Source organism: Alexandromys fortis, unplaced genomic scaffold (genome assembly GCF_014885135.2).
Source record: "Alexandromys fortis isolate MF-2015 unplaced genomic scaffold, M_Fortis_MF-2015_v1.1 scaffold_13, whole genome shotgun sequence".
NCBI lineage: Eukaryota > Metazoa > Chordata > Mammalia > Rodentia > Cricetidae > Alexandromys > Alexandromys fortis.
This window is the reverse complement of record NW_026067908.1, coordinates 63,448-78,497: the sequence shown is the minus strand read 5'-3', so window position 1 is coordinate 78,497 and position 15,050 is coordinate 63,448. Positions and strand designations below refer to the sequence as shown.

At 51.4% G+C, this 15,050-nt stretch overlaps 1 protein-coding gene across 2 annotated transcripts; it reads left to right on the top strand.

Moving 5' to 3' along the window:
• The first annotated feature begins 1,146 nt into the window (after window positions 1–1,146).
• On the top strand, window positions 1,147–7,461 carry Pdzk1ip1 (PDZK1 interacting protein 1). 2 transcript variants are annotated; one of them, XM_050136429.1, is made up of 5 exons: window positions 1,147–1,397; window positions 1,659–1,831; window positions 3,994–4,102; window positions 5,724–5,819; window positions 6,274–7,461. In XM_050136429.1, exons 2-5 carry the CDS (start codon window positions 1,765–1,767, stop codon window positions 6,344–6,346), a joined length of 345 nt encoding a protein of 114 aa, XP_049992386.1. In that variant the 5' UTR covers window positions 1,147–1,397; window positions 1,659–1,764; the 3' UTR covers window positions 6,347–7,461. The 2 variants fall into 2 exon arrangements, with proteins under 2 accessions (XP_049992386.1, XP_049992387.1); XM_050136430.1 differs by having other exon boundaries at window positions 1,397–1,420.
• Window positions 7,462–15,050: the final 7,589 nt, after the last annotated feature.

The window sequence follows — 15,050 nt, the reverse complement described above, 5'->3', positions numbered from 1 at the left end:
GATCCTGTCTCTGGACACCAACTTTGTCATCTCTGAGCCTTCTTTCTCTCTCTCTTTTCTTCTTCCCAAGACAGGGTTTCTCTGCTGCTTTGGTTCCTGTCCTGGAACTAACTCTTTTAGACCAGGCTGACCTTGAACTCACAGAGATCCGCCTGCCTCTGCCTCCTGAGTGCTGGGATTATAGGCGTGCACTACCACCGCCTGGTTTCTGGGCCTCTCTTGATCTGCCAGCATTTCCTTTCTTCTTTCTTTCCTTTCCTTTGATTTTTTTTCTTTTCTCTTTAAACAGGAACTAGGACCTGCTGGCAAGTGTGACTCAGGACGAGCAGTGCTGCAGGAGTCCTCCGAGTCCAGGCTCCGCACCATCCACAGTGCCTTTGCCAGGGTTTAATGTCACAGCCACCCGTTCTTAGCCATCTTATTTCCAAACTCATCCTTTCCGAACCCGATCAAGCCAGGATGGTAGACTTGTGTGGGACCTGGGTCACAGGCTCCACGCTCTGTACTCAAGGACAGATGGACGTGTGCCTGTGCCCTAGGGTTTCTCAAAGGTACCTGAGTACCTCCCTGGAGCCAAGACAGCAGAAGATCTGTTACCCGAGTGACCACAGGGAAGACCTGCTTGCAGTGACCTTTCAGGAACCAATGCAAGCAACAGGGACTGCCAAGAAATCCTTTCCCCTCCCTTCCTTAGGAAATGGGTCTAGCCTGCTCTAGCACCTCAACTCCGGTATTCTGGGGTGGCTGGGGCAATGATATTCATAATAACCTTCAGCCCCAGACTTCAATAGGTACTTGGGTCATTCTTAGTGTCTGGAAGGTCAGGTGGATGCTATGTGTCTGTGGAGTAGGGGGTGGGCTTCTGCTGGGCCTGGCTCGTGGCGTCTATGTCTGGGGACAGAAGAACTACCTTGTGGCTACAGTCCTGGCTATAGTCTGGGCCTGTTCTGCACAACCTCCCCTGATGAATAGAGGTGGATCTAAAGACAGGCGTTGAGGCTTCTGACTAAGTCAAATCTTGTCTGGTTCCTGCCAGGTTACCGGGGACTGGAAATGTGGAACCCGGCTATGAGAAAGGCGTGGGGGAACAACAGGATTGGTCAGGGTTGGGGATTGTGAAGTGAGGTTGTATCTCAGGGGTGGGACGCAGTGTCTGGCGTGGTGGGTCAGAACAGGTGAATGTCAGACAGCTCTGGAGAAAGCGGGCAGGTGAGCTTTCCCTGAGGGTTTTGGCCACGAAGGTGCTTTTCCTCTGACTCCTTGAGCCAGTCAGCAAGTGTCTTAATCGCACTCAATCAGTCCTCCAAAAAGCCCCACCCACTCACTGAGCCCATTCAAGGCCGGACTGAAAATGTGTCCCGCCTTTCCCAGAGAGCCCAGCCCCGCTGCCAGGAAAGGTGAGCTGAGGGCGACTTCTGAGGTAGTGTGGGTCTTGGAGGGGGCTGGGACTTCCCCTTTACTTCCCCAATTCACAGGCCCACCTCCTTAACTGGCTTTTGACGGGGTACCTTAAGCGCCAATTTGCTGGGCTGGGCATCAGCCAGGCCTGGCAGCGTATTTCCATAGGAGGAAGGGTAGTTTCTCTTCACCAGCCTGCCAGTTCTTCCTCCCCGCCCTCCCTCCCTTTCTGCCTAACCCAATCACTGCCTCTCCTTCAGAGCCTGACTGCTCCCCAGCCGATCTCATAGGAACACCCCAGACCTCCAGCAGCTCCGGGAGTCCAAACACCAGCAGTGGACCAAGGCCCTACAGCTGCCTGCAGCCATGTTGGCCCTCAGCCTGCTCCTGCTGGGTCTGCTCTCCGCAGTGGCACCTGCCAGCTGTCAACAAGGTAGCACAGGCCAGGAACATCTGGACTGCAGAGAGGAGAGGGCTGGTCTGGAAAACAGTGACCTGGGTGGGACGGGGTGGTGACCTGCAATACTGTAGTGTTTTGGAGGGGGGACAGGCACTGGGCCAGACACACTCCTCTGACTTAGGCTCTGAGATTTGTTTTTCTCCCGTGTGAAGTGGGAGAACAGGGAACATGTCGGCTCTGGTGGTTAGGCGAGAGACAGGAGTTGAGATCCAAACCTCACAGCAGGACCCAGAGATGACTGGGTACTGAGGGCAGGGGCTAGGAACTTGAGGCTGGGAGTGGTCCGAAGGCACCCTCAGATGCTTGCTCTTGGCAGGACGGTCTTGTTCTTGGTAGTGGTACAGGAGCTGTCCCGAGTCCTTGGCTTTGGCCTAAGTCCTTTTTCTGTTGTTGTTGTTTGTTTTGAGGCAGGTCTCTCTACCCTGAGCTGTCCTGGTAGACCAGGTTGGCCTTGAACTCACTGAGATGGCCTGCCTCTGCCTCTTGGATGACCCAAGCCCCCTTTTTCTCACTTTTTCCAGAGCAGACCATGGGTATATTCTTCACCAAGCTCCTTCTGTTGTGCTGTGTGATCTTGAGGAAATCACTGCCCCACTCTGAGTCTTAGTCTTTTTATTCATTCTCAGTAAACCTCACCCTGCCATCTCTCAGAGCTGCTGCCTGGTTGGAGGTTTGGGAGGGCTTTGTACCCAGTAGTCTGGTGTCTCGGGGTTGGCGAAGATGTGCATGCATATTTGTGTCACCTCTGAATCCCATGTCTCAGAGGCCTTCTGAGAAACTGAAGTACCAGAGAGGTCCAGTAACTTACATGGGTCAGCCCCAGACCATTCCCCTCTCCATCTTTGACTCTACCACTTGCTCCCTAGAGCCACAAGAGGAGGAACGGAGGACTGTGGTCCCTGGTGTCTTGTGAGGGAGGAGTTAGCTGTAAGAACCAAGGAAGGAAGTGGGGAAGGGGCCTCCCAGGGTTGTTCCCAATGCCAGAGCATCATTGGCCAGAAGAAGTGATGAACCTGAGCCAGTGTTTCTTGGCAAGGGTGGGGATGAGGGCACCCCAAAACAATGGCCCTTGCAGAGCAATCGTCCTGTGCATCTTCTGCTACCCGGGGATTGTTAACCTAGGGTTGCCATGGCTACAACCAGAGAGTTCCAGGATCCTCCCTTTTCCTAACACCTGCCAGCCTCAGAGACAGTACTAAGACTAGGCAAGTCTTCACTGCAGCAGAAGATATCAAAGTAGACTCAAAGAAGGACTTTGGCATTGGAATGAGGCAAGCTGAAGCCTTTTGACGCCCAGCTTCTCATAACGTAGGATGGCTCAAGTCTTACAGGTGTCTTGTCTGAAGGCAGGAGCTCTCCCAAGCTTCCTGTTGTCCTCTCTCCTCTTGAGGCTCAGAGTGAGGTCCTCGGTCTAATGAGGAGAAGTCTTCCTTGGGGCTGCTAGTGGCCCGAGGGCAGAGGCTTCTGAAAAGTTTTAAGGGTTGTGGTTGATGTCGGGTGAAAAAGCAGAAGGGGTACCAGGCTAGACCTTAACCTACTCTCTGACCTTTGCATCCTGGCCACGCTGCTGGAGAGGATGAAGAGGCTCCAATCTGGAGCCCACCATCCCCTGCCATCTTACCTCTCTTACCCTGCACCCCATCTGAGCCCAGGGCTGAGCAGCCCAGGGCAGACCTCACCCCTCCTAATCTTCCCAAAGAAGCTTTATGCTCAAGAACTGGATCTGCCGGATGCCAGCCTTAGCCTGGCAACTCTGGGCCAGCGGGGGAGGAGGAGAGGCCACTCCCAGCTGACAGGGCTGAGGCCAGTCATTGGAGCTGCCCTTTGGTCCCTGTTTTCTTGCACTTCCTAGGGGGCCTGCATGTGACTGAAGGGGGCCTGTGCAGGGGGAGGTCCTGGGAGCTAGGGCCTCAGAGCAAACCCTGACATGTGTTCCCTATTTGGTTCCTTAGGTTTCCTTCAGACTTTAGTAGACTCTAAGCCCCCTTCCTTCCCTCGCCTTCTTAGGAGAGTAGACAGAACTAACTTACGTCCACTCTAGCCACTCAGATGTCCCTCTTGGCCCTACAGAGGCTGTTGGCCTTTGACACAGTCCCAAGACTGTCCTGTCCCTGCAGCTCCATTTCCTTTTTCAGGTCTGGGGAACCTTCAGCCCTGGATGCAGGGCCTTATTGCTGTGGCCGTGTTCCTGGTCCTGGTTGCAATCGCCTTTGCTGTCAACCACTTCTGGTGCCAGGAAGAGCCGTGAGTGCTGTGTGAAGAAGGCCTGGGGCTGGGAAGCCCTCAGTGCTCAGGGTGTTGCTTTTATTCTAGTAAGGGATGACCTCAGGAGCTCCAGTTAAAGTCTTGTCACTGTGAGGAAGGGAAACTAACTGGTCCTCAGGTTCTCAGGAAGAGTTAGTGACAGAACCAGCTCCCAGCCTGTCTGGCTCCCAGGGCCTACAGTTTGTTGACTTCATGGCTCTCTCATTCCCCCATCCACCCGCTACCCCACAGGAACTTGGGAGAAATGTCTTCTCTCCTCAGTGTCTCAATTTTTTCCCCACCTATGGGGGTTGGGATGGGAGACTGACCCTTCTCCTGAAATAGAAGTTCCCATCCTTTTGGAAGGTCAGCCACATGTGATGCAAAGAGCCTCACAGGCGCACAGTCTGGATAAGCAATTCAAGTCAAATACAGCCTAAAGAAAGTGCAGAGTGCACGACACAGCCTGAGCTGGCTTGGGGTTGGAAGGGGGTTGGTTAGCAAGGTTTCACCGACTGCACGTTTACCCCAAAACCTGACACACAAGGAGTCAGTCAGAAGATGGGGTGGTGTTCCAGTTTGGGGCCTGGCACTGGTACCAGGCATGAATGCATAGAGATCAAGAGCCCCCTGGGTAAAGCTACATCTGCCTTATGGGGATCTTTCCCAGGTCTCACCAAGGTGGCCTGATAGCCAGGGACCCAGCCTCAGCCCTGCAAGGCCTGCAGAGTATGTGCAAAGAATTCAGGGGTGGAGACGGACAGAGAGTTCCAGTGTGAGGCCGAGGCGGTCAGAAGGACCTGGCAGCATCAGTGATCTAGACTGGGCGCTTTCTGCAATGCAGCTGGGATCAGTGGATGAGATGGACCTTGAGAGTCCTGGCTGTTCCATGCGAGTGCACAGAATGTGAAGTCTGCAGGTTTAAAGACAAAAGGAGGCTGAGTATGAGGCTGGATAGTCTGGACCTGGAGGGGACAGAGGCCTTTCAGAAAGGGATGGGTGAATCTAAGAGCTGCTTGGGAGGGAAGCTGGGAGTTGACAGAGGGAGGCAGTAGGGGGCACTAGAGAGCGGAGTAAAGGGATTACTCTCGAAGCCCCCCTCCCCCCCCCCCCCCCCCCCCCCCGCCCTGAGCAGATGACATTGAGAACAAACTGAGTTGACTTGGGGGGGGGGCATGTCTGGTATGGTGTGCCTGTGGGATGTCTGAAGACATATACCTGAAGCTGAGTAGGTATAAGGGACCCTCACAAAAGCAGTCTGAGGGGTGAAAGATGGGCGCTTACTGCTAGAAATGCTGTTAGCCCTGTATCTGCCTTCTGAGACCACTAACCACATCTCCTGGTTTGGGATATACTCTGAGTCCTGTTGGGTTTATGATGGGGCTGAGGTCGTGTGTATGGAGGCAGTGGAAAGAGACCTGAGAGTTAGGACAAGTGTCTTTCAACCGCCTGTGTTCCCCACTTTCCTGGTGGATCAGGCAGGAGGAGGTGAGGCCTGAGGAGGAGGAGGAAGTTGGAAAGCTGGTGTCTGCAGGGTCCAGAGGAAAGCTGGGGTTACTCTCTTCTTAGATGGGGCGGAGCGGACAGTCATTGATGAGCGACTGACAAACTTCATTTCCAGGGAGCCTGGGAACATGGTCATGATTGTTGGAAGCAAGGCAGACGGGGTCCTGGTGGGAATGGACGGCAGATACTCTTCAATGGCGTCTGGTTTTAGGTGAGATGCTACTGGGGCAGATGGGAAAGGCGTGTGAGGCAAAGAGGAAGGGTTGGTGAGGTGAGGAATGATCTGTGAGGACTACAGTATCCTGCAGAGAGACAAAGGTTCGATTCAGGGAGGAGGCTCAGACAGGGGTAAGGGTAAAGGGTATCATGGGGAGGTGTTCAATGCAGAAAGGGAAGTCAGTGGAAGGGTGAGACTCTGTGGGAAGGGGGTTCTTGGGAGGCTTAGTGGGGAAACCACTAAGGGGGAGAAACCACAGGTGAGGAGAATGACATTTGGGTGGGGATGATTCTGAGGAGCCTCCAGTGCAGGCACATTCAGGGGAAGGACTCTCTGCTCCCCTGCCTCTCTGGGAGCCAGAGGCTAATTCTGGGGAGAAGGCCTTGGTGCAGGAAAGACATGGGGGAAGGGAAGCCAATGACCCCATAAGCCCTACCTCCTTTTCCAGGTCCAGTGAGCACAAGAATGCCTTCGAGAACATTCTGGAGGAAGAGGGCAGGGTCCGCAGCACACCCATGTGACAAGCTCCTCTATGGCCCCAGTCCCCAGGCTATGGGGCACATAGAGTCGATGCCAGCACTTCACCCCATCTCTGCCCTGCAGGGATCTATTGAGAGCTGCCCCTCTCGGCTCTCGTGAGTCACAGCCAAACTGAGCACAGGATGCACTGTGGCCCTGGGGTCTTCCACCCAATTCTGAGGAGCCCTCACCTTTCATCTCCCTCCTCCTGCGACTATGGAAGTGGCCCTGATTTCTACGAAATAAAGACTTTTTATACTTCTGGGGCAAAGACTCAGACCCAGCTTCCAGGCTCCAAGCACGGCCTCGCCCATTTCTTCCCAATCACTGCCTTCTAGGGTCCATGGCCATTGGATTTATGGATTACCCAGGAAGCTCTGGACCTTCTGGATTTTTCCTTTACAGCACACCACCCACTCTGTCCAGCTCTCTCCCCTCCCCAGGGCTCCAGAGTGTTGGGCTAGCATATGGGAAAGAAAACCGTGGAGCTGAGATGGACTAGACAGAACCCAGGCCTCACCCGTATCCTGGCTCAGCTCTCAGTCAGGGAAACATCCTGGAAGAGAAGAGACCAGGAGGCTCTGAGGCAAGTGCCGCCTGGCCCAGCTCCTCTGTGTCTGTGTGTCTCACTGAACAACACTGGTCCCTCTTTCTGTGGCAATAACCCAGAACAGACTCATTTCAGATCCAGCGGAAGTGTGTGGAGAAGGCGGCCAGAGCCTCCTTGTTTCCAGATGTTTCTCTGCCACCGACCTCACCTTTTCACAGTGCCTTGCTTCACGGTCACAGCGATGACTTTGTGGTCTAAGGCTTGCCTGAATGTCTCAAGGAATACCCACAAACCATCTCTCTGGGGTTGAGGAGCCAGCCTGCAATAGAGGGAGAGCTGAGCAGAGAAGGGGGAGCAGTGTTTCTGTTCTAGGTCTCTCTGCCTTGCTGTGTGATCTAGGGCAAGTCTCCTTCCCTCTCTGGTCTTCAGCTTTAAGGAATTGATGGCTCCCCCTGTGATGATGCTTTGGGCATTTGCCCTCTGCGGGTTTCTGCAACTCATGCAGCCCTGACACATCTCTGCCAGTTTAGAGTGTGTACCTATTCTTCTCAGCTATCCCTTGATTAAAGCAGAAAGCAAAGTCAGGGGACCAGGCGGCTCTGCTTTTTTTTTTTTTTTTTCTCTCACTGAAGGAGAGACAGGATGGTAGAGGCTAGTTCTCCCTTAAGACACAAATATACCTTCTTTGGTCCAGCTCCAGGCTGGGGCCTTTTGGCTGCAGATCGGATCCCCTTGCAGATGGTCACGTTCCTTGCCACCTATTCCTTCAAGTTGTTGAGGGTGGGGAGTGTAGGTGGGTTCAGTTCAGTTCCCTTTATGCCCCCAGTCTGCCACGACAGAACCACCTGTGAAATGTTGCCAGGAGAGGCCGAAGCAAGCCCTGTCGCCCGTCCCCACCTCCCAAATGCGGGGATGCCCTGCCCTGCGAGCCTTGGTGATTGCCCCTGCAGGGCCTAGGCTGACACTGACCTACAGTCCTCCTCCTCCACTCTATGTTCCGGTCCTGACCAGGGGCTGGGAGTGAGCGAGCGCCCACCCCAGAACCGCCAAGACCCCCGTCCGTCCTTATCGCCAGCTCCCACCTGCCGGCCTGGTTGGATCAGGAGGAAAGGAGGCTGGGCCAGGGCCAGGCCGCAGCTTAATGACCCTCCCGGGGCCTAATCTCAGACTGTCAGCCGCTCGGTGCCTTGGGCCGGCTCCTGGAGGAGGCTGATAACGCACCAGCTGGGCCTCCCACCATCTTCTGGGCCGCACCAGGGTCCCGAGGGGCGGCCTCTGCGGACCTGGGGCGGGGCTGGAGGCGATTGCTCCACCCTTGCCGGGGAGGAGACGCGGAGGTCCCGAGTGATCAGGGGCGGGGCCGCTCCACCGGACCCCCCCCCCCCCCCCCCCCCCCCCCCCCCCCCCCCCCCCCCCCGGCCTCCACTCGACGCCCGCTGCCACCACCTCCTTCTTGCATCTCCTCTGCTTCCAGATGATTCTCCCCATTACTCCACACTTCCAAGCTTCCCTAAGGTCTCTGCTTGGCTTGCAAGTCTTGTGCCCAGGCGCCGGAACCTTTCACTTGCAGGTGTCACCTCATCTCCGGCTGGCTGGTCGCTACCAGCAGCTCTGTGCCCAGCGAGCTCTCCCACTGTTTGGGGCAGTCTAGCTCATACTGATTCCTGGAATAGGACTTGTATTCTTCCTTCCCCTATTCCACCCCAAACGTGTGGATCTCACAGGGTGACATAGGTCCCACCAAAGTCAGGCAGGAAGGGAAACATCTACTCAGACTGTACACAGCTGGAGCGTGAAGCAATGCTGACTTCAGTTATTTCTGAAGGGGACCTTGCAGTCTGTGGCTGGTTTTGATAAAGGCTGTCGGGTTCTACCTAGAGTGGTCCCTGCTGTGGGACCGAGTGCAGGGTGGGGAAGATGAATTTCAGGTTATGTCCCTCAAACTCAGTAATGTGGAATGAATGGGTAATGTGCAAGAAATAGCTTATGCTTCAGTGACTATTAAGTCAGACAACTCTCGGGCAGAGCTTCCTCCCCCAGGCCAGGGGAAAGAGAGGTTTGGGACCAAGTCTCACTCTTCCTGGTCTTCCTCGACTACACTTAGAAGCAAGCCACCGGGCTGGAGACATCAGAACTTTCCTTGGGGCCTAGGCAGGAGGCGCCTGCTTCCTGACAAACGGGGCTGGAAGTCTCAGCTCTATGACTTGTCTACCTTCTTAGCCTTCAGTTGCTGTCAGAGTACACAGGAGCCAAATCCCAGCTCTAAGCTGCTGTCTGTCGGGTCTCTACTCGGCCAGATCATCCGGTCCCGGCCCAGTGAAACTGGCGCTGGAGTAGCTTCCCTGTGCCTACTGGAGGAAACAGAGACGGCCTATGTGTTGACATTGCTCCCAAGACTTGCCAGAAAGTAACACACCTGAGAAGGTGCCGCTCCCTTCCACGCGCCTCCCACGCTAGCCTCCAGGCAGCTCCAGTTCTGTGTTTTCTTGGTCTCTGCACACGTCCTGCCGGCACCACGGTGCTGTTGGGTCACGTGTCTGTGTCCAGTTCTAGCTCCAGCTCTAGGAGCCCCTCCAGAGCGGGAAGGAAGCCACTCTTCCTTTACCACTGGTACCTGTGACAAGGATGGATAGGGTTAAGGGCAGCTGGGGGAAGGAGAAAACATACAAAGGAAGGGAACTCAACTCTAGCAGCCTGTTCACCTGTCTGTCTGTCTGTCTGTCTGTCTGTCTGTCTGTCTGTCTGTCTCTTTCCTCTCATAGGATGTAGGTACATATGTGCATGCCTGTGCACCCCTCCCTCCACAGGGTTGAAGGTCAATGATGGGCTTGCCTTACCTTGCCTGGTCATCTGATCGTCAGTTCTGGAAGTGGGCAGTTCTGCTGCCATCTGGTGGCTGTACACACTGTGGGAAAGGCTGATCAGAATTTTTTTTTTTTTAATTCAAAAGTTTTATGATCGTTCTGAATTACAGGCTTGGGCTTGGTGTGGTCCTCCTCAGACTCCTGAGTGCTGGGGTTACAGGTGTGAGTCCCCCGACTGGCTTCGGCAGAGCTTGAATATCTGGTAGGGATCTTCTTAAGTGCTCAGACTCAAACCTTGCCTGATTGAGTCTTAGGAATCTCTCAGTTATGCCTATGTTTACTGCATCTCCTGCCATTCCTGAGTGAGCATCCTTTGTTATCTGCAGGCAGGACACACACACACACAAAGACGTAGAGACAGACACATACACACATGCATGCATATATGCATGTGCGCATGTCCACACACACACACAGAGACTTAGACAGACACATACACACATGCATGCATGCATGCATGTGCACACATCCACACACACACACAAAGGTAGAAACAGACAGACAGACACATGCATGCATGCATGCACGCACCTGTGCACACACAGAGAGAGAAAGAGGGAGAGATAGATAGGTGGTAGATAGATAGAGAAAGAGATAAAAAAGGAAAGAGAGAGAGAGAGAGAGAGAGAGAGAGAGAGAGAAAGAATATCAGTCACAGCACTAAGCAAGTTGGAAGATGTTGGAATACTGGATCCAGGACAGGGTGCAGAGAGGTCCCTGGTTCCTGCATGGACCAGCCCTGCACCCTGAAGTTTGGTGTGGACTTGTGCTGTTTAGACGGGGAGGCATCTTTATCCAGTATTCACAGGCATCATGGAAGCCAGGGGATGCTGCTGAGGCTGTCAGATATCAGGAACCAGTGGAGTGTGTGATGAAGCAGTATTTACAACCATGGGGAGTTTAGTAGCCTGCAGAGGAACATGGACAGGGCCAGTAGGAGTGTGGTTTTGATCTGAACCGGAGGTCTTGCTTTAGGCTGGGTGCTCCCTGAGTTGTTAGTCCAGGCTCAGAGGTTAAGAGAGCTTAACCTCTGTTGCTTTTCCAGGGAACCAGGGTTCAGTTCCCAGCACTCACGTCAGACAGCTCATAACTACCTATAACTCCAGCTCCAGAGACCCAGTGCCCTCTTCTAACCCCTGAGGACACACACACACACACACACACACACGAATAAAAATAAAATCTAAAAAAAAAAAGCCCAGGTTCACAGCAGTACTTGAAGAGCACCTAGAACTGAAATAGGGCAGCCAACGCTATCTGTCTACAGGGGTGGTGTGAAGAGTACAAACACCAGTGTTGTGGGCCTTCTGCTGCTGGGACATGGGCTTAAGACAATAGAAACTCTGTATTAGCCTGCTTGTGACTACACTGGGTATTCGGGATCCCACTGTGGCCCCAAGCCTTTCTCAGGGTTAGCTTTTAAGCAAAAAAAAAAAAAAAAAAAATCATATCCTGGGTTGACATACTTCAGTTAACATGAACAATTTAGCCATAAACAGAACTACAGAAGCCAAAAAGCAAGGTTAGTACATTTAGAGATTTTCCCAGAACTATGGGTTTTGATGGAGTGATGTGGGATTCCCCTCTGTATGCTATGAATACCATTGGTGAATAAAGAAACTACCTTGGCCTGTTGATAGGGCAGGGAAAACTAAACTGAATGTTGGAGAAAGGAGGCGGAGTCTAAGAGAAGCCATGTAGCCCTGCCAGAGACAGATGCTGAGAACCTTGCTGGTAGGCCATGAGTCTCGTGATAAAATATAAAATAATGGAAATGGGTCAAATTAAGATGTAAGAGTTATCCAATAAGAAATTAGAGCTAATGGGCCAAGCAGTGATTTAATTAATACAGTTTCTGTGTGGTTATTTCAGGGCTGAGCAGCCGGGAATGAAATAAGTGGTCTCCTCTAAGAATGGAGTCAGTTGTGCTAAAGTCTAGGGCCCTGTTATAACATTACAATCTATCATGACATGATAGGATACATTTTTATTTATTTACTTATTTTTAATTGAAATATAAAAATTTCCCCTGCTCTATATTATGATCAAAGTTTCCTCTTCCTCATCTCCTCCTAAATTCTCCCCATCACCTTTCCAGCTCCATGCCTTCTTTCTCTCTAGAAAACAAACAAGCCAAAGAAGTGAACCAAAATTAAACAAAACAAACAGAAAAACCATGAGAAACACACACACACACACACACACACACAAACTCACACAAAAGCTGTAAAGCCTGTAACATATAATGAAAAGACAAGTAAGGTTAAAAATGTCCAGACAAAGCATTTTGAGATAAAACATCTCCAAAAGAACCACTGAGTTCATTTTGTGTTAACTAGCTACTGCTGGGCATGGGGCCTCCCTTAAGTGTGGTTCGTATACCCAATGAGGTGCCATTGGAGAAAGCTGACTTTTCCTTTTCAAGTGGTTACCTCTTAGAGATTCTGGGTTACTGATGGGGCTCATGTCTGGTTCCCCTCTCACTATTGGGACCCCATCTGGCCTGCACCTGTGCAGGTCCTGTGAATACACTCTCCTCTCTACCTCACAGTTCCCTGATTCAGCAGATGGCTTGCCTGGATGTTTGCAGCATCTTCCTCCTGCTTCTCCTGATCCCGCTGCTGCACCCTTGGTCCTCTGCCATGCTGCAGTCAGAGAGATGCAGCCAGGATCCAGCCCTTTTCCTAGAGGGGGATCAAGGCATGTGTAGCCCATTGGCTCTTCTCTGTTTGGGTTTGGAGCCAAACAGCTGGGCAAATCTTTTTTTTTTTTTTTTTCGAGACAGGGTTTCTCTGTGGCTTTGGAGCCTGTCCTGGAACTAGCTCTGTAGACCAGGCTGGTCTCGAACTCACAGAGATCCACCTGCCTCTGCCTCCCGAGTGCTGGGATTAAAGGCGTGTGCCACCATCGCCCGGCCCCTGGGCAAATCTTGTCTATCATTTTGACATTAGCGTGATGTTGGTTAAATTGTTGACCAAGGTATTTCAGTGTCAAAATACACAAATTAGTGCTAAATAATGTCCATCCTGTGAGTTTGTGGCCGTCAATAAACGTGTTACCCTGTTTTCAGAAAGCCTCTAGTCATTGCTTATTCAACGTCAACAAGCTGTCTTGTCTGCAATGTTTATAGTGGCCACTAGATGGCCACACTGTGATTCAATCGTCTTCCTTGAGAGCCGCTTCACTTCATTGACCAACTAAGTTCTCCACCTCTCCTCTTCTTCTTTATAACGTTCTTTCTTGCGTCATTGCCTGTGCTGTCCCTACTCAGGATTCCTGGTTTTCCTTCTGTAGGCCTCACCTCCTGCAGGATGACTCTCTGATAGCTCTTTGCACACTACCCTGGGCCAAGCTGTGGTCTGTGAGCTTATGGAGGGCAGGGCGTCTACAGAGCAGGTGCAGTGCCCATATAGTGGAAGCGCTCCACATTTGCTGAACAAATACCCGTGTGTTAGCCAGTCTCAGCTAGACGTTTACATTGGCTGTATCACCTTTAACAAGTCTCTTAACCTTTCTGGGTCTCAGTTACCTTATTTCTAAATGGATATTAGAATGAGGATGCTCCTTACATTGACAGTGACAGTCTGGTTTCAAGCTCTAGGGTGAGAGTTGCCATGATGTAGAGCCAGGGCCACCATGTATAGATATAGTACCTGCCTGCCAACCACTGCCCATGCCCGCTGCCACCTGTTACAATGGCTCATTTGATAGTGTTAGAGTTTGTTTTCCTCTTCCTAAAAACCCTTTTTAATGGAGGGTGGGGGGAGCCTAGGATTAATCTGGAGCCAATCTGGATCAGCTGAGCCTGGAGTCTCCCATGCCTGGAAAGCACAGACTCGACTTGTCCATCGCGGAATCACTTAAGTCACTTAAGATCATTGCGCCCTTTTCCTCTCCTGAGTCCTCAGAGCTTTGTCCAGGGTAGAGTTGAGGGCTGGCTTCTCCCCATAGATCTCTCCGCTCTGACGTTGTCTGGGTCAGCATGACCCTCCTATAATTAATTATGCAGCGGTGCCCCAGAGGCATTATGGGTGTTATTAGGATCAGCTCTTAGGAGTGTAGCAAACCAGTCAAAGAACCTGAGCCCTTCTGAGGCTTTTGCAAAGTATATGCTTTCTTACTCTTTCTTAAGGGTTATATCCATCGGCATTTAATCATTAAGCAATGGGAACCGTGTGTGTGTGTGTGTGGGGGTTCAGTTTGCTTTGAGGGCAAATACTTCCAAAAGTTGTTTACAAAGCAGGTGCTCTCTTTGCCAAGTACCTGTTTAGACAGTGCTCCCCAACCAGTACTGTTTGACATATCCTCAACAGCAAGCAGAGGACCAAGTTTACACAGCTTTATGAAAACAAAAACGCCCAGAACAAGCTCCAAAGCTACACAGAGAAAAATAAAAGCAAAAACAAAACAAACAAAAAAGGAGTCAATAACTTCCACTTTTCTGAGACATATAAAAAGTTTGGGGTCCGATAAGAGGAAGCACTGAAGGACTAGCTGAGGAGGTGTGAGGTTAGCTCTGGCTGGAACTTGTACTATGTTGACTAAAAGTGATGAAACAGACATCTTTTCTTGTTCTTGATCTAAGGAGAAAATCTTCAGTCTTTCAGGATAGAGTATGATTTTCTTATGAATTTTTAAAAGGCACAGGCTTTGCTTTTAATCAGGTATTTCCTTCTAATTCCAGTTTATAGAGTGCTTTTTTTAAAACTAGAAAGAGGACTGCATTTTGTTAAAAGATTTTTCTGTATAAATTGAGCTGACCTGGGTCTGAAAAAGCCTGGGTTAAAACCGGTCTCGCTGAACATAGCGGACAATGAGGACTACTGAGAACTCAAGAACAATGGCAATGGGTTTTTGATCCTACTGCATGTATTGGCTTTGTGGGAGCCTAGGCAGTTTGGATGCTCACCTTACTAGACCTGGATGGAGGTGGGTGGTCCTTGGACTTCCCACAGGGCAGAGAATCCTGATTGCTCTTTGGGCTGACGAGGGAGGGGGACTTGATTGGGGGAGGGGGAGGGAAACGGGAGGCGGTGGTGGGGAAGAGACAGAAATCTTTAATAAATAAATATAAAAAAAATTGAGATGATCCTGTGATTTCACCTCTTTATTATGTTGATGTGGATTCCACCGACCAATTTTTTTGTTTGTCTATTGAACCATTTTTGCATTTCAGAACTAAGCCCACTTGCTCATGGGGCTATGCAGTTACTTTTCTATTATAAAATATTAGTTGTAAGTACTGGGTCTTCCCGAGTTCAGGTTGTCCTTGTGGAACATTTTATTCCCTGA

Bases quoted from the DNA above. Each gene is read 5' to 3' on its own strand.
- Pdzk1ip1 (XM_050136429.1), top strand. From the start codon at position 1,765: ATGTTGGCCCTCAGCCTGCTCCTGCTGGGTCTGCTCTCCGCAGTGGCA. The intron at 1,832-3,993 runs GTAGCACAGGCC...TTCCTTTTTCAG, and splicing joins ACCTGCCAGCTGTCAACAAG to GTCTGGGGAACCTTCAGCCC. The intron at 4,103-5,723 runs GTGAGTGCTGTG...CTTCATTTCCAG, and splicing joins TTCTGGTGCCAGGAAGAGCC to GGAGCCTGGGAACATGGTCA.